Here is a 25,346-nt window from a genome sequence, read left to right as displayed (position 1 = left end):
TATATATCTAACACAAAATATTTATATGAGTTGATAACACTGTACTCTGGTGTATTTCATGTGTTTCTATGTACCTGTAGCCGAAATGTCTGTAAGACTGGGTCTGCCCCTCAGATCTCCTAGGGTCTCAAATAGCAGAGGCTTTGTTTTCTCTAAGAGAAAGTACCCAGAGCAGCTGATAAAGGGCCACCAACAATGGGACAACATTAAGAATGTCCTGATGACGGACCCTCTCCAAGTATTTGCGTAACACCCTTTGCCCTGAATTTGGATCAACTGAGAACTATCCAGTTAAGAAAAAGTCCTACAAACATGGCTTTTCCTATCCTACAGTCATGCATCAGTAAGTTCTTAATTCTTTATGGCTTATGAGTACTTTTAAAAAGAAAAAAAAAAAAACAGTTTTCTGCCAAAGCCTGGCTCCAGAATCAGATGGGGGTGGCTGTGGGACTTGTGATCCACAGATAATAGAAAATCCCCATTGTCTGGAAGGTGGGACTGGGGGAACTTTCGCTTTCATATTCATAGCATGACAGCAAGGGCTTTCCATGTGTGAGGGATGGCAACCAATTCGTTTGCACAGGTACATCATCATTACAGAGAGTGGAAAATGCACAAAAATCCAGGCGAACAAAGTAAACGGAAACAAATAACTTCCTTATTGCATATTAATCCTTTCTTATTTTTCCTTACGTAGATGAAAGTTTCCAAATATGGAGTCAGCTACCATTCAAACCCAGGCAGAAGGACGCCAGGCTGGGAGGGCCGTCTCACCCCCCCCCCACCCCCCACATCCCAGTGGTCCACAAACCATTCTTAAAGGGCGGCTTACTGATGTGAAATTCTTCTTAGAGACCTGGGGCTTCCTTTTGAAATGCAAAGATGACAATAACTGTTCCATTAAGAAATCCACATGCAGCCTGTTACTTGCTTAAAACCGGGGGTGGGGGGGGCACTTTTCCTTTGGGTCTGAGTCAAGTTAATAAATTTAAGATACCTGGGAGAGCTGGGTGCCCTGGACTTTTGGCAGATGTCCAGAACTAAAAGAGCTAATGCATTATTTTACTGTGTTTCTTTATGAGAAAAAAAAGCCTGCTGCCAGCTCAGCTCAGGAATCAGATGGGGAGCAGGGGTGGGGGGCAACGTGGAGCCCCTGGATAAGGCAAAATACAGATGATCTTAGGAGAATTTTTCTCATGTGAGCATTCCCTTCAACCAGAGGGAAGGGCCTGGGGGAAGACAGTGGCCGTGGCCTCGGCCGGTCCTCGTTACCTGGATAGAGGTCAGGCCCGGGCCCCGGGGAGCGTCCCACCGCACTGTCAGCAGCGGCATCTCGCGGGGAAGTGGCCGAGGGCAGGGGCTGCACGGTGAGGCAATCCGTGAGCAGGTCGGGATGTAGCTCTGTGCTGGACCGCAACTAGGAGAAGGAGAAAAGAGAAGACGGATGAGAAAGGAAAGCCGTTCCTAGGAACACTTCCCTGCAAAGGCATCGTGCACTAAGGTTCGATGCGATGCAATTCAGCACACATATATTTATTAAATAGCAACAACTGTGGGTCAGCCATTGGGCTTAACAGAGAGTCAATAGGATGGTGACTTCTCCAGGGCTGATCACACCTGGCAGGTGATTCCGGAAAAGTACGCAGCTTAGAGGCAGATTTGACTTCGGTCTTTGATGTGTTTCTACTTCTGGGAACCCGGCTTCCAATTATATTTCCGTTTATTTGGTCTGTATCTTATCAGAACTTGTAGTGATAACAAATACAGACTCAAGTATATTTGGTCCAGATTGGAAGGTGCTTTTAAAATAAAGAGGTATGACCAAGAAAATATCTCAGAGATAAATGAGAAACGCCCATTGAAATTTGGTGCCTACAGATTTTACATGAGAAGAAAATATGTAGGTTAAATTTTAAAATATTATGGAGCACGGTTCAAAGGAAAACTAACATCATTAGCAGCAATAAAAACCCAACAGTCAGTTGCACATGCACGCGTACACACACACACACACACACACACACACACACACACACAAATAAGGCACCACAATTTAGATCTTCATTTAATCATAATAGCAAAATACTTCTTTACATATTAAAGAGTTATATGTTTAAAAAAAAAAAGGCAGGGATGCCTGGGTGGCTCAGTCGATTAAGCCTCTGACTTCGGCTCAGGTCATGATCTCACAGTTTGTGAGTTTGAGCCCCATGTGGGGCTCTGTGCTGACAGTTCAGAGCCTGGAGCCTGCTTTGAATTCTGTGTCTCCCTTTCTCTGCCCTTCCCATGCTCATGCTCTGTCTCTCGCTCTCAAAAATAAACATTAAAAAAATTTTTTTTAAATAAAGGCAAAATATCTAAGACTAAAGAATAAGTGAAAAATGATCTGATCTCTTTATGAAAAAGAATTCTGGGAGTGTAATTTGAATGGGGAAAATCACAACGAGAAGTTTAGCTACAGGAAAAATACAAACCTCTGCTTCTATAAAGACATAAAACCTTAAAAATACAGAACTATATTTGTTACATATACTGAGAATAGCATCTTCCGTGTTTAAAGAGAGCATATGAATTCATTTTGCCTTTATCAAGACAGAACTAAACCTTCAGATCTAGGGTTGAAGTACACTAACTCAGCCAACAAGTATTTATCGAGTGTCAGCTGCTCCTCTAGGCTCTGGGAATACTGGTATGGAGCTTCTCCTCGAGAGTGAACCCGGAAAATCCATGATGTCAGGGGGCACTGCTGGTGGGGAAGACCAATATGCAGAGAAGGGAGACTGTGGATAGGAAGGACAGCGACCTTAGGTAGACAGCCTCTTGGAGAGGGCTCTGGAAAGGAGCCTGGGAAAGGGGGAAGGACTGAGCCCTGAAGATACGTCAGGGAAGAACCCACCGGCCCTGGGGTGCCTCGATCATCAGAGAAGAGTGAGACCGGAGCGGCACCAGCTTGGGTCTTGGAGAAGGGAAACAAGACAGAACCAGGGACATAAGTGGGGAGAGATGGAATATGTTTACTACAGCAGGAAAGGGCCTTCCAGATCATTTAAGGCTCTTAAACATTCTCTAGTCCAGAAATTACCTAATGAGTGGGGCAGGAAGCACACAGAGATTGCCTCACTGCGCAGCCCTTGATAGGAAGAAAACGTTTAAAAAAGGAGAACTACCGGGGTGCCTGGGTGGCTCAGTCGGTTAAGCGTCTGACTGGCTCAGATCATGATCTTGCCATTCGTGAGTTCAAGCCCCGCTGTGGGCTCTGTGCTGATAGCTCAGAGCCTAGAGCCTGCTTCAGATTCTGTGTCTCCCTCTCTCTCTCTCTCTCTCTCTCTCTCTCTCTCTCTGCCCCTCCCCTGCTTGTACTCTCTCTCTCTCTCAAAAATAACTAAATAAATAATAAAGTTTAACTGACTGAGCCACACAGGCGCCCCTCCTCTGTTTTGTTTGTTTGTTTAATCCTTTCCTCCGCTTTCCAAGTTTTCTACATTCCGATGATGAGTTAGAACTGGCTTGCACCCATCTAAGAGAGCTGTTCGTGTGTATCTTTCCCAAACCGTCCAGGCAATGATGTCAAACTTCGAGCTTGAACTTGGTCAGGTTGAGAATATTTACACCATGGAAATTGGCAAATGCTACAAACTGGGCCTTTTTCATCTGGAGAGCTGGTTAACTACTACTCTGATCAGAAAGAAAACCAGACACGCACACGAAACATCAGTAAGTCGCTAGGCAGTAACTTCAGCATTCCTTGGACCTCAGCAAGCTTCATAAAGAGACAAACATATGTCCAGGTCTTAGTCCAAGAATATACAAATGGCATGGTGACCCTGAGTACAGAGAAAGAGCATTTAACACATGTAGTGAACGAGACGTAATTGCATTATAATTTCCTCAGCTTTGCCACATTGGAATCTCTGACCAAGACCGTCTGAATTAGTGGCTAACCCTCTTAGGGCTTTTGGAAGGTATGTTTGTTATTTTGGTACTAACCTAACACATGCTGCGTAAGAAAAACTGGAAAAAAATCCAGGCTTCGAACGAGTTCTGGTGATCACTTTTAATTTACGTTTCATCATTACAACGTGATCTGGGGCCCACATGTTCTATGAAGCACAGACATGAACATCTCTCTGCTTTCTATTACTCTAGGGTTTTGTAGTTATCGCTACCAATTCGGTCTTTCCAAAAAATTTCATGGCCATGGACACTCCCAGAGTCAAAGGCAGGCAACTCTTCCTTAGCTTCAACACGTACTCATAGTTGCTAAGAGTGTGATTCCACATGACTTTGTGGGGAGAGTTAATTTGGTTTTCTCTGGGATTAGGCATGGTTCTAGAAAGTGCTTCTTAAATTGAACAAGCCTTGAGGAACTTATGTGTAATTTCCAAAGGAAGACCACATGCATAGAAACACAGCAACGACATGTAAGGTTAGTATTATTCTCTCCCTTCTGGATTATTTAAGTCTCTTAAACGTTCTCTAGTCCAGGGATTATCTAATGGGCGAGGCAGGGAGGTATAGCACGAGCTCCTGGGAGGGCTGTCACTCTATATAAAAGTTTTCTATTCGGAGTAAGAAACCCAACTATTTATATAAGACAAATTACACAGTGTATATTTCAGCATCTTCTTAGTTGCTAGGAACGTAAAGAAGATAGAAAGAGATTCTCCAATGAGGGATGATGTCTAACTATGGTTCTCCAATCTGGGCGTGCGTGAGAACCACCTGTAGGCCCCACCATAGAGCTGTTCACTTATTAGGTCTGGGGTACATTTACAACAAGTTCCCAGGTGGTGATGACGCTGTTGGTCTAGGGACCAGGCTTTCAAAACCACTGGTCTCTACGAATCCTGATGAGTGGAGCTGAGACCTTTCTGTTTAAGGGAAGAGGAAATGAATTGTAGAAATAAGGAATCCTAAAAAACCGAATTGTCTTTAAGACCCGTGCCTCACGTGACAGCTGCTTATTATGTCTCCCTTGAGACCACGTAACAAGCAATGGTTACATGAGGTGTGGGTCTTAAACACAATTCGGATTTTTATCTTCTTTCACAGGAGTAAAAACAAAAAAAAAGTTAAGAAAATTTTGCATTACAGTCTAATCACCTATCCTTAGGAGATAGCAAAGAACTTGCCCTTTATGGAAACTTTATTGATCTTTACAGAAAGAAGTAGAATGTGACCCACTAATCATCAATTCGTCTACTTTAAAGGCCTGCTGTGTCTCATAACCAAGGGACCTCTATTTACGTCACAGAATGTGAAAGGCACTCCTGGAGTCGTTCAACTCCGTTGCCCTAACCAACACCCCTTAGTTCCAGAGTGCCACTGCCTGTCTTGATCCTTCTCGTTCATTCGCTGGAAAAATATTTCTTGGGCCTCAACCACACGCCAGGCACCATTCTAGTGGCCTGACGTACATCAGCAATCGAAGCAGACAAACAGGCCTCCTGAGGAGTCCCCATTCTGGAGGCAGTGAATGGTAAACTAACCAGATAAGTAAATAGAACAGAAGGTGGCAACTGCTATAGAAAAAAAGAGAAAAGGGTAAGGGCAGCTGCACTGGGCTGGAATGGGAATGTAGGGGGACTGTGGCCTCACTGGGAAGATATATTCGAGTCTGAAGGAGCTGGGGAAACGAGCTAAGTGCCTATCAAGGGGAAGAGAGTTCTAGAAGGAGAGAAGTAGGCAGAGCACGGCCTTGCTGTCTGCAAATAGCCCATCTATCATGGCTGCTCCCTCCTCCTGCCTGGCCTTCCTCCCCCCAGTGTAACTTCTCCAAGCCCCGGTTTCCGGCTAGCTGCCTGAAGGAAGCCTCTCACAACCAGGCCGGCCCACACTGCCTCCCATGGTACAGGGACAGCTGCAGGACCTGCTTTCAACAATCCTGCGACTGGACATGTGTTTGGGGCTTTGTTTCCTGTTACGACTTCCATCTGCACAATTGTGTTACGAAGTCCGCAAGGACCTGGCTGACTGGCTGCCCTTTTACACTTTGGAAACTCTACAGCCGGTGTCGGGGCAGACCATTCGGTGAGGACTAGGTCTGTAAGAACGAGACACAATGCTTCGTCTAAAGGAGGTTATGATCTCTAGTGGTGTGTGCGTGTGTCTAGAAAATACGATGTGGCCATGTCTCAGTTACCCCTAATGATGGAGGATCCGGAAAGACACAGATGATCGTAACTGTAGCAGAAAGGCTGATGATGTTTGGCCCACGTCCATCCCGCCCCCTGATCCCTTTGATTAGCCCTGTGCTGACCCCCTGCCCCAGCTTTGGTGTCCCCATCCCCTGGTCTCCGTGTACCTTCTGGCCAACAGCTGGCAGACCACTCCCCACCCCAAACACACATATGAATGGCTGACGTGTGCTCCTTTGTCTCTCAGTGGGGTAAACTCTGAGGCATAATTTGTGCTCCAGAACCCCCTATGGGGCTCTAGAGCTCCTGCCTGGCCCCTTTCCCTTCCCCATCCCTGTCCCAGGTTCTCCCGGGAGCACTCCTTTAAGAACTCATGCACCCCAGCCCTTGGCCCACAGTCTGCTTCCAGGAGCACCCAACTTAGTAGACACCCCCAAATTCATCTGATTTGGTTCAGGAATGCACCAGCCCATCAGCAGCACTGAAAGGAGGCTCAGATGCCCACCTTTTCCTCCTCTCCAATGCCTGCTCTGCCCACACCCTGGGGGTATGGTAAACTGATGATTACTGAAAGTGGGGTGTTCTGGGCCTTTACCATAAGGCTAAAAGCATGACCAGGGAGTCTAATTTACAAGAATACTCAGCATCCAAGGGGCCTCATGTGTCCCTGGGGCCAAACCTTCGTCTTACGCGTGACTTCCCACTGCAACCTGGCTAAGGGGCTCTCAGACTCGGCTTGGCTCCTGACGGTAGTGGGCAACTTACTTCATCTTGGCAGGAAGCTTCAACTTTAGACAGGGCTGATCGTCGGGAAGTATTATTATTGCAGATGGAGTCCTGATCCGGCTCTTAGCGATTTTTAGGACTGCATGCATGCGTCTTTCTCTTCATGGAGAAAGGCTCGTGGACATACTAGGAAGAAAGGAGACATCTCCGCGTCTCAGAAACCAATCTGTGAGTCTTGGAGTATTAATGATCCTCATCTTCAACAACCCATTTTAGGGCTTAATTTCTCAGCCTATCCAGGTGCCAAGTAAACAAATTGGCTCCTTAGCTTCTGTGCAATCTCCCATTATGAAATATTTGTTCCAAATGATAGTTTTTCAACGTTAATAATGAAATCACCCATCAAGGCTTGACAAGGTTCCTACATTTGGAAACTTGAGCTGCTTCCCTAACAATGCAGGGATTTTTCCTAATATATAAAAACAAGGCACCGTCAATTGTGATTTGTATTTGTTTTTTGTTCAAGACTATTCTGTTAATGTTTATAAGCTCTCGAAACAAGAGACGGAAATTCTACTCCCGTCATTTTCTCATTTCAGATATGATTGAATAATCGTCCAAGATTAAGTGAGTCAAGTGGAAATAATTAGGAAAGGGAAAAAGGCCCAGATTCTCCAATTTTCAGTTCCATTACATTTTATTCCAAGAGCAAAGGCATTCTGTTGGTCTCAAGCGAGACATACTTCCAAAGAAAACGAGGCACAATCAAAGGCCTTTTGTTTTCCTGTTCTCCAATGAGCACAGTCTATCTGGGCTATGCATGTTTATGCATCACCTTATAGGGATTCCTTTGTTCTCCAGAAATCAAATGCCACCAAAATATGTTTCTGAAGAAACTCAGCCAGAAGGAAAGACAAGTAGGATTATTTTTCCAGAGGGTTAAGGTTTAGTACCAGAACATTCTCATCAAGCATTCTCTATGACGCTTTGAGCAATGTGGATCTTGGGGAATTAACTCATTGCCAAAAGCCTTAAAAATAATTACAACGAATTAACCTATTATATTAATTACAATTAATTTCCAGTTGAATCTAAAAACTCTCTCTCTAGGGGATTCCTCAGCACTGACATTTATGAAGTGGCTTTGGCCTATCATAGGTAATTAATCTCCAACAATCTGCTATCAAATTCGTTTCCTTCGGGAGTGACCAATTTACAAAAGCAAAAGAAATGATAGTGAAGACTTAGAAAAACAGAACTGGAAGAAACCTCTTTGGGAACATGAGGTATTGGCCAGTTAGGCACCTGAATGTCTGTAACCTATTTACTTAGCAGTGACACCAAAGGCCCAAAATTTTGTCCACGGCCGATTCATGAACACGCTGAAACATCCAAATAGATACACCTTGTGAGCGACGTAAAAAATCTGTCCCAGTAGAGATACAACAAAACTACTGGTTATTCAGTCAAAATGGTGGTTGAGGGAAACTATTCACAGAAATAAAATTTCAGAGTAAAAAGGAACCAGGGTCCAATCTTCCTACGCATCCGCTCTGTGACCGTGCTGTCCAGGAGAGCTTGCTTCCATAATGGAAGTTCAGCTCTGTCCTAATTAGTAGCCACTAGTCACATGTGAGCAATGGGCACTTGAAATGTGGTTCGTGCAACTGAGGAACCAAATTTTAAGGTGATTTAACTTAATTTTAATTAATTTAAATTTCAATGCATGGTATCGAAGTGCCCGGTAACAATACTGCACAGCACGGTGGCAGCCTGGCCTTTGTCTAAATGCCTCTGACAACTCATTTCCCTACAACTTGGGTTCAACGGGTCTGATCATTAGAAAGTTTTGCCTCCCATGGAACTGTGATCTGTCTCACCGCGATTCCCACTCACAGGGGCTCACCTCTCCCCTTCTCCCGCAGACCTCACGGAGTCACTTGGCTCACTGTCTGCTTTATGGCTCTGTGAATATTTGAGAAGCCTCGAAATGCTGCAGTTATCACAGAATTTCAGCCCTGAGAGGGGCTGTGGTTTAGTGTGTCTGAACATCTATAGATTTTATATAGGTAAGAGAATACGTACGCAGGAGGAGTTTGGGTGTTTCAGTTCAACAAACCGTGGTTCAGCTACTGTGGGGTCCTGGGCGGGTATATTCACTAGCCTGAGTGTAGTTTACCTTCTATGAAATCAGGCTGATAGCACTGAGCTGTGTCAGTTGTAGATTCAGAGAGGACTTAATGCCTGACTCACAGAAGTCACTTACCTAAAATGTTAGTCCCTGCTCTCCCACACAGTAGATTATTCCACTCATCACCCCACTTACTCTTACCACCAGACCTAACTGGACGTGTAAACGTGTAAATGACATCCCAGTACTGATGGACTGAACTAGCTGTCTGACCAAGACAAACATATCCCGTGTTCTAGACTCTCCACTTTTATCCTTGCAGCCTAGAAGAATCAGTAGCTTTCAAAACTCCACGTTACACACACTCTCTCTCTCATTCATTCATTCGGCACATTTACCGAGCCCTTACCATGCGTCCAAAACTATGATAGGTCTAGCAGATAAAGGAGTGTACAAGATAACTCAGCTCGGTGTCCTTGTGGAGTTGAGAGAATGGCTCAGATAAAACTTGCTACTAAGTAAAATCCCGACGTCTTTTCTCACATGGGAAGCTCTGTATTTCTGGGGGTCCTTTATATTCAGAAGCTGACTCTTCAAAGCCCTGTTGTCATTGGGGGGGGGGGACAGGATCTCTCAGCTGTATACTACGTGATTCTGTCGCTCAGCTGGCTGCTTCATTTCCTACTTCAGTGCCATTTGCAAACGGGATCAAAGTATTCGCTGGCACCAGAATTGATGTTAAATCTCAGTCCCAGAGGGAGTTATCTCTGAAAAATAGCACATGCCCTACTGACATGAAGCCATTAACAGCCACTTACACAACAGCTTATCTGTGATACAGATCATGAAAGGTAAGAGTGTAGGCTCTGGACCCAGAATACCTTGGTTTGAGCTTCCGTATCCTTACTTATGAAATGTTAGACAACAATAAACAAGTTGCTTCACATCTCTTCAGCTCGGTTTTCTCTGTAAGACGTGGCTAATGCCACATAATTTACAAGGTGGTTGTTGGTGGTAGGTATCATGAGATAAGTATTTCACTAACACATGGTTTAGAGCATTCAATAATTTCTATTGTTTCTTTTTCCATTAATATCCAGTGTGGAAGCACCACAGCACTGTTTAACATGTACTTTATTTTTCTTTTTCTCCTATTGTTTTAGGTATTTCCCTCTCTCTCTTTTTGTATCATATGGGGGTCATATAGATCAAATTCGAATTCAAATTCAAATTCACAAGTTCAAAGTTCAGTTCCCCCACCTACTGATGTGCGGCCTTTGGCACAATGTGTCACCTCAAAAGGCTTCAGTAGCATCCTCTGCAGAATGGGTGTGAGAACACCAACTCTATGTGGGGTTATTACAGTATGACATGAGGTGACCCACAGAAAGTGGCTCGCGTAACACATAGTTAACTTTTCTTTCCTCACTAGAAGCTATTACGGTTGTCAGGAGGGATACCTGGTAGAATTCCCTGGGGTCTCGTTCATCTTCAGAAGACAGAGTCTGGGGCCACGCGGTATCTGGATCGAGATGTTAGCGTAGTTTTCACGCACAAATATCACCCTGAAATTATTCTATCTCAGAAGAATACAGCTAGCTCTCATTCTCTTGGAAAAGTCTAAAATAAACTAGAAATCAAAACCAACAAGACCTTTCCAGAACCCTGGTTGGGGGGAGGTGGAGGGGGGATTTCTACCTCTACATGTCACACTTATGAGTCGGTAGTACTCTCTAGAAATCCCGGACAGAGGTGGGGGTGAGCTTTGAGAGGATGTTGAAATCAGGAAGGCAGGCAGCTTGGATTTTCTGTATCGCTATGTTTGTAAAAGCACCATTTTCTTCCTAAGTCAATATTATTCTAAAACTCACACCAAGAATCTTATGGGTTTTTTTTTTTTCTGAGTGAAAAACGATATGCAAATGGACACAGTCTAAGGTGGATTCAAACTACATTTGGAGGAACATCGCAAAAGCAGAACGTGAAACCGAAGGGTGGATTGGGTATTTAAGACAATTAGAGAAATAGTAATTAGGAATTTCACATGTCGCCAAAAAACATCCTCCTTCACCCTTCGGGGCCTGGTTGTGAGGTCCTTGAGATGAAGACCTTGTCCCTCCCACAGCTTCGTGACTCCCCCTGACAGCGGCTCCGTGCGCTAATGTGCCCACACACATGCTATCCCATCCAGCCAAGTGTAGCATTTTTCTTCCTAGTCAAGTGTCCTCCAAGTTTAATTAAAGCAGCCAGCTATCTAGCAATTACTTCCCCCGTCCGTCTTACCACATCCGTATTGTCTCCCTTTGAATTGATTTCTGACTACAGCCCCTGCCTGTGCTACAGCTGAGCCAATGTGGGGAGAGACTAGCGGCAGAACTCATCCCCCCACCCCGCCTTTCATTGCATTAAAATGAATTGTCGGAAAAAGATTTAAAGCTGATTTTAACCACTGTTTGGACCATTTTTAAAATGCCTGCTTGTAACAGTTGAAGGCTGTCATTTGCACGGAGAGGCCCTGCTCTCTGTTCTCCCACCGGAGCCGTGCTCCGCACTCGGGTTAATTTCCCCAAGCTCAGTGCTGACCGTGCCAGGCCCCCACCCGCAAAGCCCTGTGGGGTCCCTCCACCAAGCATCACCTACAGCCCCGACCGTCGGCTCTGCCAGGCTGGCTCTCGCTTGGCCCTCGTGGCCCATGTCCCAGGCCCGCGAGCCACGTGGAGCCCAGACGCTCTCCTCCATACCGCTCGTCCACGTCTCCCACTGTACTTCCGGCCACGAGCCTTCTGTACCTGGAGTCCCCTTTGCGCCAGACTCTACAACCTGCAACACATCGTGCGTGCTCTCCGAGGCCCTCTTCCTTGAAGCGTCCCCGGGTCTTCCAATCCCAAAGTCATTTGTTCATTCTCAAGTGGCAAGGGCAATTTCTATCACCCTTGATGGGACTTGTGGTTTCCTACACTGTATAGTAACTTATTTATAAATTGTGTGTGTGTGTGTGTGTGTGTGTGTGTGTCATAGAAGACAAAAAAGCTCCTTATAAACAGAACGTGTCTGTTTGCTCATGTAAGCTAAAATAGTGCCTCTTTTCACGTGAAAGGGACTCTGTAAATGTTTGGGGAGATGGGTCAACAATGAACAAATCAAAAAATGAATTAACAGGTGCTAAGAATTCGTTAATCCACGCTTATCCTTAAGAGCGGCCCCTAAAGACAGATAAAATCCTGTCTTCCCGAGATACAAAGGGAAAACGAGCAGAGCAGTTTAAGCACGCTGAGATGATCAACTAAGAATAAAACAGGAAGTAGCCAAGCGAAACCTTAACAGAAGTTAAAAAAATAGACACTTGGGAAGTTTATTTCCTCATACTGCTCAGTCCCTGGTCATGCCAAATTTCACCAGATAACATGATTCCTCTTTATCTACTGCCTCTTGGAATGTACAAACGAGCAGTCTTTCCAATTGGAAATGCTAGTTCCTTACCTTTTCCCTCCCTGTCTCTCATTCATCTGGAAGGGCTGGGAACAAATCCAAATTGCTACCTTTGCTTTTAAAGCCTCGACATGTAGCACGTATCTGGGAAGCAGAAAACAGAAATGTTGAGCCGAGTGGGCCCCAGATACACCCTAGCCCCCTTGGTGACCACCTACGCAGGCAGGACAATAGCTTCTATCTTCTGACATCTGGCTGAGTGAGTGACCAGCCATGGCCCTGGTTCCCCTGGTCACCACACAGCCTAACATTCTTCCAGAGTCTTTTTCCCCCTGAAGTAATGTCGTCAACGTAAGAGCTCACCCATGGTGTTATTTTTGTCAACGCAGAGAAGTATTTTACTGAAAGTAATTTCCCCTCTCTCGTCCCAGGACCGTATGCCTTAGAGTGATCCATGAATCATGTGACCTTTGGCTCCTTTGGTGAAACGATGCTCTTCTCTCGAGTCATCAGAAAGGAGGACTGGTTCAGAGAAGTTCTCTAGGGTGAAACCCCGGGCGGCAAGTGGAGTCTTCTAGAGGCTTCCTGTAGTCTCTACAGCTCCCGCCAAAGTGATTTCCATGTTCAGAATCTACCGTTCCTCCTTTGGACACCGACAATACTTGGTCTCTCGGCTTACCATCCATGAACTCTAATGAGCTCCAATCTCCTCTCAAAAAATTAACCCTGTCCCAGAAATCCAGACTAGACAGACATAGGTCCAAGGGAAGCTTGGGGGTGGGGGATGACGAGGGCTGCCAGCAGTGACTCGTGGTGCAAGGGTTCCATCTCAGACGCTCTGTCCTAGACTAGATCAGTCCTGTTGCTTCTGACAGAACGGGGAGAAAGAACACTGGGTCAAGATGAGGGATTAGAAGCAGGTCGTTGCCAATGCTGCACGCACTCCTCTAAGCTAGACAGCACGGATGCCGTTTCTCTTCCCCACATGTCCTGCCATCTGGAGGCCTTAGCGTGGACACTTTTGTTCCCAAGGTCTACAAGGAACTTCAAACTCGGCGGTCGGCCGTGTCTATCTCCACTCTCACACACTCTCACATCTGTCTTCACGATGAGCGCCCCCTTGGGAAGATGCTATTCTTGGAAGTAATTTCACATTCTGACACTGCAGAAAGCTAGCACAAGCTACAGCTACTTCAGATCTCTGCAAAGAGCGCTGTGCACTGGTAACTTTTAGTCCACTAGAAACAGAGGCATCAAAGCACTACTCCGTATATGCTGAGAGAAGGAAAAGTGCCACAAAAAACATGTCTTCCTGCAGTCCCCAATAATTCTCCTGAGTAGAACGAGGAAAAACCGATGGGCTGTGGAGTCAAACAACCAACACCGGAAGCCAGTGGTGGGGGCATGTTTTGGGTCTGACTTTAAAGACAGAAAATCAGGTATGTTCATTTCGTCAGAGATCAACAAGTCAGTGGTACCCCATGTAAAAGAAAATCTTAGAGACAAAACGCGAGACGCTGAGAAAGAATAATTATCTCTCCTTCTAAGAAACTCTGTTTTACTGTTCACAAAAACTAAAGGCTGGGCTTTTCAGCAGAAACCCAAAAGTCTGTTGGCAATGGAAAAGCTCACGTCTCCGTAAAACTCCCAAAGCAATCAAACATCAAGGAAAGGAAGTATGTGACATATCGGTGACTTACTTTTCCCCCAGTGTTTTGAAGATCAAAAGAATATCTCTATTTGACCAACAGGACACTCTCCCCCGCCCCCACCCAGTCTCCAAACGCCCCACTGTGGGGGTGGGGGGGGGAGACTAAGCAAATTCCTTGGTTTCTGAAGTCATTACCATGGGCTAAAATGATGTGACAATAACAGCAAACAGAAGTGCCGCCTACACCAACCCTCTCATCAGTTTCAAAGTATGTTTTGTTGGTTTTCATTGACGCCACTCAAAGGAACTGGTCACTCATGGTCTCGAAAGTTTGACAACAAATTGTGTGATTAAATTCCTTAAACACGTCTGTCCATTACTAATCCTCTTTTGCCAACATCCCTTTCAGAGAAAAATCACCGCTCCACGGTGCCTGATTTATATTTCATTTTGAGAACAGGAAGTAAAGGGATTAAAGTTAAGGATTAAAACACTTACTCTTTACTGCATTTTTGCTCCTCCCGAATGGCTTCCTGGTTGCTATGGCTACTGTTCACTGGTCCTTAGCCCTGAACGCACGTCTTTGCATTAATAAAATATTTTAAATGAGACTTCATGGAAAACAATAGGGAAAGTAGTTTAAGTTCAATTGCTCTTGAGAGAAAAAGCTAACATTTTTTAAGAATCTTTTTTTTTTTCCTTTGTCTCTTTATTGGCATCCTCGAGAGTGAAGCTTGAGCTGGAAGACAGCACAGGGACAATCTGAAGACATGCAGTGTGAAATCAGAATTATGCGGCAGCGGCACAAGAAGGTTACTCTGAGATGGTGAGTTGGTCCTGACTTTACAGACCAGCGTTTGTAGGGAGATTAAGGATCCCTGGGAATTCCTCCAATGTTGCGACACCACAGAACGTTTTAAAGGCAAAAATGCACGTAAATGTGGTGTTGCAATTCCACATCGCAAATACCAGCCAGGAAATGAAAAGCTGAGGCGTTTACCGCCACAAAGTCAAGTTAGGCCTATCCGTGTACGTATCGCTGTTTTGTAACCGAAGTCACTGGCATGCTTGGGAGGCAGCATCTGCACAGGAGTGTGGCCAAAGAGGTGACAGCCACGAGCAACATATGCCTCCGGGGCTGAAGGCGTCTGCACGTATAGTGCACACAGCTGATGCAGAGCTGGGTGTCGAGAAGGGAGGGTGACAGTGACAAGTGAGCAAACACAACTGCGTTTGAGTTGCTCCTTTGAAAACACTCCCCTGACATTCGTTTTAGAATATACTGCCTACATTCCTTTCAAGAGCCAAGGAAAACTAAGGAGATGGAAAAGTAAAACTCCATTTTAAGATCTATTCTCAAAGTCCAATAGCAGGATAGACTCCAGGATAAAGTGGAATGACTTCTAATACACCACCCCATCCGTTTTTCCCCCCGATGCTTGGTTTTTCTCTGCCTTGATATCAAGTAGTTTCAAACTATTCTTCTGCCCCCCAAGAGACCCTACTGAAACTACCTCCCTGAGGTCCAAATACCCTCATCATTTCTCACTTCCTCCGATTCCACGTTCCTCACATAATATCCACAGAGGACAGACATAGATGCTACTTGAAAATGCGTAATTAAAGCCATATTAATAGATTAATGGGAACAAAGGGACTGATACATTTCCTTTGCCATACAACAAAAGCAAATTGTAGGGGCGCCTGGGTGGCGCAGTCGGTTAAGCGTCCGACTTCAGCCAGGTCACGATCTCGCGGTCCGTGAGTTCCAGCCCCGCGTCGGGCTCTGGGCTGATGGCTCAGAGCCTGGAGCCTGCTTCCGATTCTGTGTCTCCCTCTCTCTCTGACCCTCCCCCGTTCATGCTCTGTCTCTCTCTGTCTCAAAAATAAATAAAAACATTAAAAAAAAAATTAAAAAAAAAAACAAAACAAAAGCAAATTGTATAGGGATCTTCCAGAGACAATCCCCTAACTGGAAAGAACGATGTCATGGTGACCACTCTAAGCGTCGTAATACACAGGCTAGTGGTATGGATAATTTTAAGCAAAGGTGAGTAGCTCCCACAGCATACCATAAGCTAAATGGTGCTGCCCATGGACAGGACTAACCTGAAACTAACCTGGATGGAAATGGTCAGAGTTCAATGCAGACCCACAAGGTAGAATCATGTCTTTCCCAACACCCGTGTTCCTTCTTTCCCGGCTTTGGTCTTTTCTTTTGGAAACCACTTTTATTTAGGGATAATCCTGAGGACTTAGGGTCATCCCAGGGCAGGCTGGGGTTCCTGTCTGTTGTTCTTGTGCATTTGCGATCAACACGGGGCAGAAGGAACCTACCCTTCAGAGGCAATTCTCCATGAGTATTTCAGGTTTCTCCACGTGTTGGGAGCAGAGGAACTGGCTGTCTTTCTGAACTACCTTTTAAAGGACGTCTCTATACTAAACAGCTTTGGAAAATGGACTGGGGTAGTCTCTTCCTCCTGAGCAAAATGTCAAGCATGCCTTCATCCATTAGAAAGGATTTGGGTTCCCTGAGCTCAGAATTTCCCTCTGGTAACACAATCCACTGAAAGTGCCAGTGTTGCCTGGCCCTCTCTGTGTCACCTTGTGGGAACTGGGACTTAAGAAAATGGCACGAGAAAATGATTGTACTCTGGCTACTGCTATGGCTATAAGTAATAAGCTCTCCTTTTGTCTCTGACCCAGGAAGTTCGTGTCTTCGGCCAACATCCATTAAACTACAGCAGGCTAACTTAATAGCTCACACCTAGAGTCAAATCTCAGACCCTTGATACTTGATAGTTCCTGACAACCACAGAACCATCCCTAGATGTGCAAAATACTTTTGCCCAGAATATTTTTATAATCAATGTGAGTCACTCCAAGTCAGTCTACATCACATTAGCGGTCCAATCTCAAGTGATTCAGCTAAAGAAATGTTACACTGGGCACCTGCTCACCAGGACACTCTAGTGGAATTAGGGGTGACTGTAGGGCTCCAGAATGATCCCACAGTCATGTGTCCCAGGGCTCATTAAGGCACATGTGTGATCCCACATATGGGGTAGAGGGTGGGACAGAGCCCCGAACGAGAAGAATGGGGGCTGGCACCCTTATGGGTACTAGTGTGGGCTCAAGGATGCCCACCTCGATAGTAGGGCTGGCCCAACCCCCGAAAGGAAGCTAATGCAAAACGTGGGGGCCCTCAAGGGGCAGGGTCCCAGTCAGGGGCCACGCCACCACCTTCTAACAGAAGGCTGCTAGAGAGCTTCTGCAAATGATCATCACGCAACAACTTGCTGACAAGTTACAAAACCTCCCATGGTGGAAAATCAGACAGCCCTCCGTAGAAACGGTAGCGTCCAAGGAGCACTGGAGGCAGAGTCAGAAGATCCCAGCTGATGACCCACTGTGCTTTGGAAAGTCATGTAGCTTCTCCGAACCTTCTTTATCTCTCAAATGGGATTAGACTAATAACTATAATACTAACCCTGGACAACTGCTGTGAAGAACAGAGGTAAACAGACATAAAGATGCCCAGTAACCTGTGCTACACACGTATTTGGGAGTTATTATTTCTCTTCCTTTTCTTTCATCTCTTATTTCCTCAGGGGAGAAAATAAAAATGGGTAATTCTATCTTTTATGTCATTACTGGATATTTGAAACACTAGCGTGCCGCCTCCCGCTATCGGTGATGGTCGAGAAGCTAGAAGTAGTGTTGAGCTTGTGAGTGTTTTACTGTGTTAATGTCCTGGTCCATTTCACTCCTAATACCCTGATAGGGGAAGGGGCTCACAATCGGGGCGGATGTGGGAGGCTCGTTAGGTGGGACGAAGGGTTAGCTTCCTCTGCTCATTTATGCCATGATTTAGAGAACTTTAATAGGTCTGGGAACTTGTACATATTTTTCCATAGAAAAGGACAAGATTATTTAAAGAAGAAGAAAAAGAAGAAGAGGAGGAGGAGGAGGAAGGAGAGGAGGAGGGGGAGGAGAAGGGAGGAGGAGAAGAAGAGGAGGGGGGGAGGGGGAGGAGGAGAATGGATCCTTTGACTGCTACTCTGAGTACACAGAAATGAAATCTGATTTTTGTATTCGCTTATGTACAAATGAGGAAATGTCAAGGATGCCCTTTGTACTATCATCTCAAAATACAATTTATCCAACGACCACGGTGGGTAAGTATTACCCAAATTCCTTCGGCCCGTGCTTGTATGCTAGGTTAGCCCAGAGCACTACTGTGATGCAGAGGTTCTCGTCTGACGTGCTCTGCTCTCTCTTTACCAGTGCCTTCCGCACTGACCTTCCCTTTTCAGAGCCCAGGGATGTCCTTGCAAATACTGAGTAAGGAATGTTTCTCATGGCAATGGTCTTTCCTATATACTTCTGAGTAAAAAGAATAAAAACAGAGGGGCCCCACAATAAGAGAAGACATGCACCAGTGTTAAGCCATTGTGTCAACATTTACGTGCTACGACCTGGCTTTAAAAATTTTTCTTTTTATTTGAGAGGGAGAGAGAGACAGAGAGAGACAGAGAGAGAAAGCAGAGGACACAGAAGGAGAGAGAGAATATTAAGCAGGCTCTTCATCGAGCCTGATGTGGAGCTTGATCTCATGACCCTGGGATCACAACCTGAGCCAAAATCTAATCTAGAGTCGGGCACTCAATGAACCGAGCCACCCAGGCGCCCCACCACTACCTGGCTTTTCTATTTCCCATAGGGGAGGGTGCCAAATGGGAAATATTAGAAAAACAATTGCTGGAAGGGGGGTGGGAGAGGGGAGTGAAGCCTAGCACAGGAGAGGACGAGGCAAGAGAGCTCACCTAGCTGGTCAGGGAATACAAAGTTCTAAGGCCAAGGAAACCCTACTGCCAAAAACACTTGTGAATATGGCTATAAAAGTAACGCTTTGAGAAAGTGCCAGGAGTCAGGCCCAGAAAATGGAGAAAGAGAAATCCATACCTCAAATTTCGACAAGGCAAAAAAAGAGATAGAGCCTAGAAATGCCACGCGTCACCACAACACTTAGAAATCATGTGTGAAAGATTCTAGAAAGAATCATCGGTTGGTGAGCAGTTCAGAAAGAAAATGGTCGGTAGGAGCCAGGAAATGGACATTGAGAACAACCAGAGAATCCTCCTTTCCTTTTTAGATGCCATTATGTGAAAGCCACACATGTAATGAGCGCAGAATTCACCAGGACATTTAGCAAAGTCTCTTCGTGATAGCATCTTGGACAAGACTGAGAATCCAGGAGCTGAAGACAGCCCAGCTGGGTGCAGTCATAATTGGAGGAGCCGCTGTATCTAAAGAATATTGATTAATGGAAATATGCCAACCTAACTAATTGCCTTGTCTCCTTTCACCCTAAATCCCTAATTCGTCCCCCACGTTACCACCATAATTATCTTCGATCCGACCACGGTCTATGTTCAAACATCTGAGCATGGCATAGAAGGTCTGTTAACATCACTTCCCTTGTCAACTTTTTCAACCTCCATGCTTGCCTCAACAGCCAATAAATGACACTGCAGGTCTCAGGCGACCCTAGCTGACACGAGTCTGTGGCGTGAACAACATGGAAAGAGTAGAGAGGCATGCGATCCGTGTGCTAAAAGACCTGGAAGCTGGGTAATAGGAAAAAAATCGCAGGGAACCAGTGATATTAAGGCAGAATCTCTGCATACATCAGTGAGGTCGTTAATGGAAAAGAAGGATCCTGGGAAGGCAGGACAGACCAGCTCACATGTGGGTGTTCCAGGAAGGGACGTTTTGGAGCTAAAAAAAAAATACACATATGTAAAGAATGTTTGAACGTATTACTTTTTAAATAACAACGACAACAAAAAGAGATTGCCTTCGTTGTCAGAAAGCTTCAGACGAAGGGGCTTTATGAATATCTTTTGGGACTTTCTAAATGTGATTCCCCAAGCTGGAGGATGTGATTACATTTAAAAACTCTTGTAATTCTGATGGGCTACAGCTGTGCCCACAGCTGGCCCCACGGAGGGGCTGTGTAGCAAGCACCCACCCCGAAAAGCCACTCAGGAAAAACATCCTTCTATTCCAGTTAAAAGAGCCGCCCCACGGGGGCCATGACTATCTTTAGTCCTTTGACAGTTAACTCAAGAGTTAGTCTGTACTGGACCAACAGCGGAAACAGTGAGCATTTAAGATGTCACATGACGCATTGCGAGCGTTTATAAAGAGGGCTCCGGACTGTCGGTTGGGGTGGGGGGTGGTGGAGAATAATCTTTTGCCAAGACGTTTCGTGGAATGCCAAGACTGCAAACAGTATGTCAAGACTTAGCGGACAGCTCTGCATTGGGCCGTATTAACTCTGCCGCACATTTCCGTAGGCCTTTTGGCGTGTACGAAAACCAGCACCTTTGGGCATTGTACTTGGCTTCCTTTCTGCTTCTAAACTTTCTCACTTCTCAGAAACAAACTAAAGAGAGCAGAAGGAGCAATAAAAAAAAAAAAAAAAAAATGCATCCTGACTCTAAAAGGACGGAATAAAAGGAGATGATGTACACGCCATGGCTCGGAAAGGTCAAGGCATTAAGTGTGGTGCAGTGAGATCCTTCCTTTACTATCGCTACTTCCCCGGTCACTAGGAAAGCACGGGAATTACAGAGACTGGATTCCACCCGAGGAGGCCCTCAAGGGGAGCCGAGCCGGGGATTCAAATGTCTGCTACTCCCGTGACTTCTCACGCAGGAATCCCACGGAGCCAGCGGGGGCAGGGAGAAATCTCTCCCCTTGCACGATTCATGCTATTTTCTGACTCGCACCTTCTGGCACCACTCAGACGGGCCAGTTTCCTCGGCAGCAATTCAGGAGGGCAGGCTGGTCTTGCTCTGGACGGCAGCCCCTCTGGGGTCAACTCCCACCCCTGTGGCCGTGGGCTACCTCCCCCCAGGGTGGACTATGTGCAGGGCTGCAGCTAGCCCTGTGCTCGTGTCTTCTCACTGATGCCCACGGCAGTTCCCACGGAAGGTTTTTAAACAGCTAAAATCTCTTGGAGGGAAAAAAGATACATTAATGGAGGAGTCTGGAGTAGAGAAAACCAACTTCCTACAACTGCAACAATCACCTGTCTTCTCTCTTAGGAAACTATTTACAGAAAATTTTTTTTAATGTTTATTTATTCTTGAGCAAGAGACAGCGAGACAGTGAGAGCGGGGAAGGGGCAGAGAGAGAGGGAGACTCAGAATCTGAAACAGGCCCCAGGCTCCGAGCTGTCAGCACAGAGCCCGACGCGGGGCTCGAACTCACGAACCAGGAGACCATGACCTGAGCGGAGGTCGGACGCTTAACTGACTGAGCCACTCAGGCGCCCCTCGAAAACTCTTAACAGACAACATGATGTAATTCTAACAGTGATGTCTAACCTTTACTTGGCATATATAATGTGGCGGGCACCACGCTAAGTGTTACTGTCATTATTTCATTTAATGATATAAACACACTGTATTAACAAGCATCACATGACATAAAATTAGGATAATAATGACTGATTTAAAAGTTAGCATATTATTGGGGCACCTGGGTGGCTCAGTCAATGAAGCATCCGACTCAGTCGCATCATGACTTCGGCTCAGGTCATGATCTCACAGTTGGTGGGTTCGAGACCCCGCGTCCGGCTCTGTGCGGACAGCTCAGAGCCTGGAGCTGCTTCAGATTCTGTGTCTCCCTCTCTCTCTCTGCCCCTCCCCCGCTCGTGCTCTGTCTCGGTCTCTCAAAAATAAACGTTACAAAAAAAAAGTTAGCATATTATGATAAACTTGTACGATCCTGTAAATTCTCTGATATATAAATCAAAATGTTTTAAAAAAAATTTTTTTTTCAACGTTTATTTTATTTTTGGGACAGAGAGAGACAGAGCATGAACGGGGGAGGGGCAGAGAGAGAGGGAGACACAGAATCGGAAACAGGCTCCAGGCTCTGAGCCATCAGCCCAGAGCCCGACGCGGGGCTGGAACTCACGGACCGCGAGATCGTGACCTGGCTGAAGTCGGACGCTTAACCGACTGCGCCACCCAGGCGCCCCTCAAAATGTTTTTTAAAAGTATCTGCTTATTTGCTTGAAGTATCATAATCTTTTCCTCTTAGCACAGTGTCTGTAAATTAGTTGGCATGAACATATTTGCTTTGAACAGTCAAGTGTGTAACACAAAGGGGTGGGACCAGGTATATCAAATAATTAATTTCCTTCTGTTTTCATAGAGAAGATTCAATTTGCACTAATATAAATTACACGTTGAGGTTCGCCATAGCCCATTTTCATGTGGTTAATATTACCTTCAAATAAAGTAACTTTAAATTTTAACATAAAGGATTCTAGTTTGTGGGTGTGATGGTTAGTTTTCTATGTCCACTGGGCTAGCCTCTAGTCCCCAGTTATATACAATAAGACACTAATCTAGGTATTGCTGTGAAGGTATTTATTTATTTTTGAGAGAGAGAGAGAAAGAGAGAGACCGAGAGACAGAGAGACAGAGCATGAGTTGGAGATGGGGAGAGAGAGAGGGAGACACAGAATCCGAAGCAGGCTCCAAGCTCGGAGCTGTCAGCACAGAGCCCGACGTGGGGCTCGAACTCACGAACTGTGAGATCATGACCTGAGCTGAAGTTGGATATTCAACCGACCGAGCCACCCAGGCGCCCCATGGAGGTATTTTTTTAGACGTGACTAGTGTCTACAATCAGCTGATTTTTAAGGAAAGGAGATTATCCTGGATAATCTGAGTGAAGCTGATCCAATCACCTGAAAGGCCTTGAGACCAGAACTGAGGTTTCCCTGAGGAAGAAGACACTCCACCTGCGGAGTGCTCATCCGATCCCGGGGCCAGGAACCCTGGTACCGTCTGGACTCTTCACTTCCCCTCGCCCCTGGCATTCGATCCACCATTACTTCCCGCTGACTCACTTTCGTCCCAGCGGCCCGCTAACCCTCCCCCGGGCCTCCATTCTATCTTGTAAAAGTGCACACCCTTCTGCCTGGTGCAAAGGCTTCCCGTCTGTGTCTACTCCACCTGCCGATTCCCCATCTATCAGCCCACCCCTTGTCAAAATCCGGCTTTGACATCTCTGATTGCCTCAAGGGAACGGAGTGTATCTCACCTTTTTTTTTTTTTTTTTTATACCAGGCACTTAGCAAAATATCAGATCCGTGGTAAATGTCGGGTGAGTAGGAGGCAGTCCCCCAAGGCACGTGGAGCACAGATTCTCCTTAGTTGGGTACTGTAACCAAAGCCAGGTGAAACAGTCACCAGGAGCCCTGCATTTCTGTTGGCTCGGAGGGTCTTTATCCCCTTTTTAAACTTTTCTTCTTTTATATAGACTGGTACGTGATACAGACCCGCACGTATTTAACGAACACGGTTTGATTTGGACGTATGTAGACACTCATGATGCAATCACCGTAGTCAAGGGAACAGAAGGTAAGGAACACACACAGCACCTCCCAGAGTCTCCCCTGTCATGTTACGGGGTTTTGGGTCTATTTTTTAAAATTTTTCTTGTCATCAGAGGATCTTAATTTTGGAGAGTCCGTGAAATCTCTAGAGCCTCTACCTAGAAAACATATTTAGCATATCGGTCCTGTGACTTTGTAAGTTTCCTGAAATCCATCCGGCCGTGGAGCTCCCACTTATGGTCGGTGGAGCCCAGGTTAATAACCCCTGAATGGGACCAAATACCACAGGTTCAAGTCTGTTTTTAATTCCCTCTGGTTTGGGTCTCGGCTGCCTTTCCCTTGTTTGGATCTCTCTTGGACCGCCATCCAAGAGTCCACATGACCCAGAAAGACTGGCTATCGGAGCCACTGGAAGATTATTCAGTGCTCAGGAAGGAACGTATTGGTGAGGACTCTTGTGTGGGTATTTACACTGTCCTGGACTGGAGGTCTGTGATAGAACAATGCCTTCTGCTGAAGCAGCTCTCCTTTCGTCTTGGAGGCCCTGCATTTGCCTTTCAAGCTAGCTGGAAGATGGGAAATGGAAAAACTAGGGGCGTGTCACATAAGCTAAGTCGGGAAGCAAGTCATGGCGCTGCTTAAAAGGAGCCCCTGCCTCCTGGCATCCAACCCAAACACGACTCTGAAGACACGGCCACCGGCCCGGGATCCACCGCGACAAGTTTCTACATCAGGCTTATCCAAGCCCTTGTGTGAAGTCACCCCGAAAATAAACTTCCACGGCTCAGAGAACCCAGAGACAAACGAATGGGAACACGCTGCCCGTGGATATCAAAGACAAAGCTCCAACGAAAGGGGAAGACGAGGAAACTGGCAGAGGGGGCAGTCATTCCTCGGGGGATGTGAGTACTTTAAGAACAGAGACGAAGAACAAAGCCCCAGAAGAGCTGTGGGGAGCTGTGTCATGATATTTGAGGACATCTATTAAGGCAGAGGAGTCTGAGCTAAATGCTTTTTATTCCAAAACCATTTTCATCGAGAATTCACACAATCTAATAAGGGAAAGGGAATGAGAAGCTTAGAAGGCTTCTGTCAATCAATCAAAAAAGCAATTACCTAGGAACTATTTCCATAAGGTAGCTGTGCTAGGCACTGTACAGCCCGAACTGGTTATTAAAACGCCCGCCAGAGGGTCCTCATTCCTTACACGGTTGGCCGGAGCTGTGCCGAACACCCCCATTTTTGGTCACAAGTAACAATTTTCAGGGGGGGACAGAAATAAAACCACTTTGCCACGTATGACAAAGTAGACTGAAGTCATCAAGGACAATCTAAAAACCCACGGGGCGGGGGGGGGGGGGAGCGCGTGGGTGGCTCAGTCGGTTAAGCGTCTGGCTTCAGCTCAGGTCATGATCTCACGGTTTGTGAGTTCGAGCCCTGTGTCGGGCTCTGTGCTGATGGCTCGGAGCCTGCAGCCCGCTTCCGATTCTGTGTCTCCCTCTCTCTCTGCCCCTCCCCCGCTCACACTCTGTCTCTCTCTCTCTCTCTCTCTCTCAAAAATAAACAAACATTGAAAAAAAATTTAAAAACCCACAGGGCTGCTCTTGGCTTTCAAACAATAGAACCTAAGACTTCACTCCTTAAGAATCTCTAGCCTTTGCAAAGGAGCTCTCAAGATACCATGTTCCAGAACCACTCTCTGTGCGACGTCGTCCCAGCCGTTCTCCTAGGGTACTGGAAGCACAGGAGTCCCTGCATCTCTGGTCGGGATGTCATCTTCGGGAGGTCAAGTTCAGGCCTTACTTGTTTCTAAATCCTCAGAGCTGCACCTGTGCTGCCTGTGGGCCC

The 25,346-nt window shown here is 46.0% G+C and overlaps 1 protein-coding gene across 5 annotated transcripts in view; it reads right to left on the bottom strand.

Moving 5' to 3' along the window:
- GLIS3 (GLIS family zinc finger 3) overlaps window positions 1-25,346 on the bottom strand; it is a 448,764-nt gene that overhangs the window by 66,827 nt on the left and 356,591 nt on the right. For all 5 annotated transcript variants that reach the window (XM_045468649.1, XM_045468646.1, XM_045468645.1 and 2 more), the window contains one exon: window positions 1,273-1,417. In XM_045468649.1, the coding sequence (XP_045324605.1) occupies window positions 1,273-1,417 (145 nt within the window). The remainder of the gene's footprint in view (window positions 1-1,272; window positions 1,418-25,346) is intronic.

This window comes from Leopardus geoffroyi, chromosome D4 (genome assembly GCF_018350155.1).
Source record: "Leopardus geoffroyi isolate Oge1 chromosome D4, O.geoffroyi_Oge1_pat1.0, whole genome shotgun sequence".
Lineage (NCBI taxonomy): Eukaryota > Metazoa > Chordata > Mammalia > Carnivora > Felidae > Leopardus > Leopardus geoffroyi.
The sequence above is the reverse complement of the archived record's forward strand: the minus strand, read 5'-3'. Positions and strand labels throughout refer to the sequence as shown.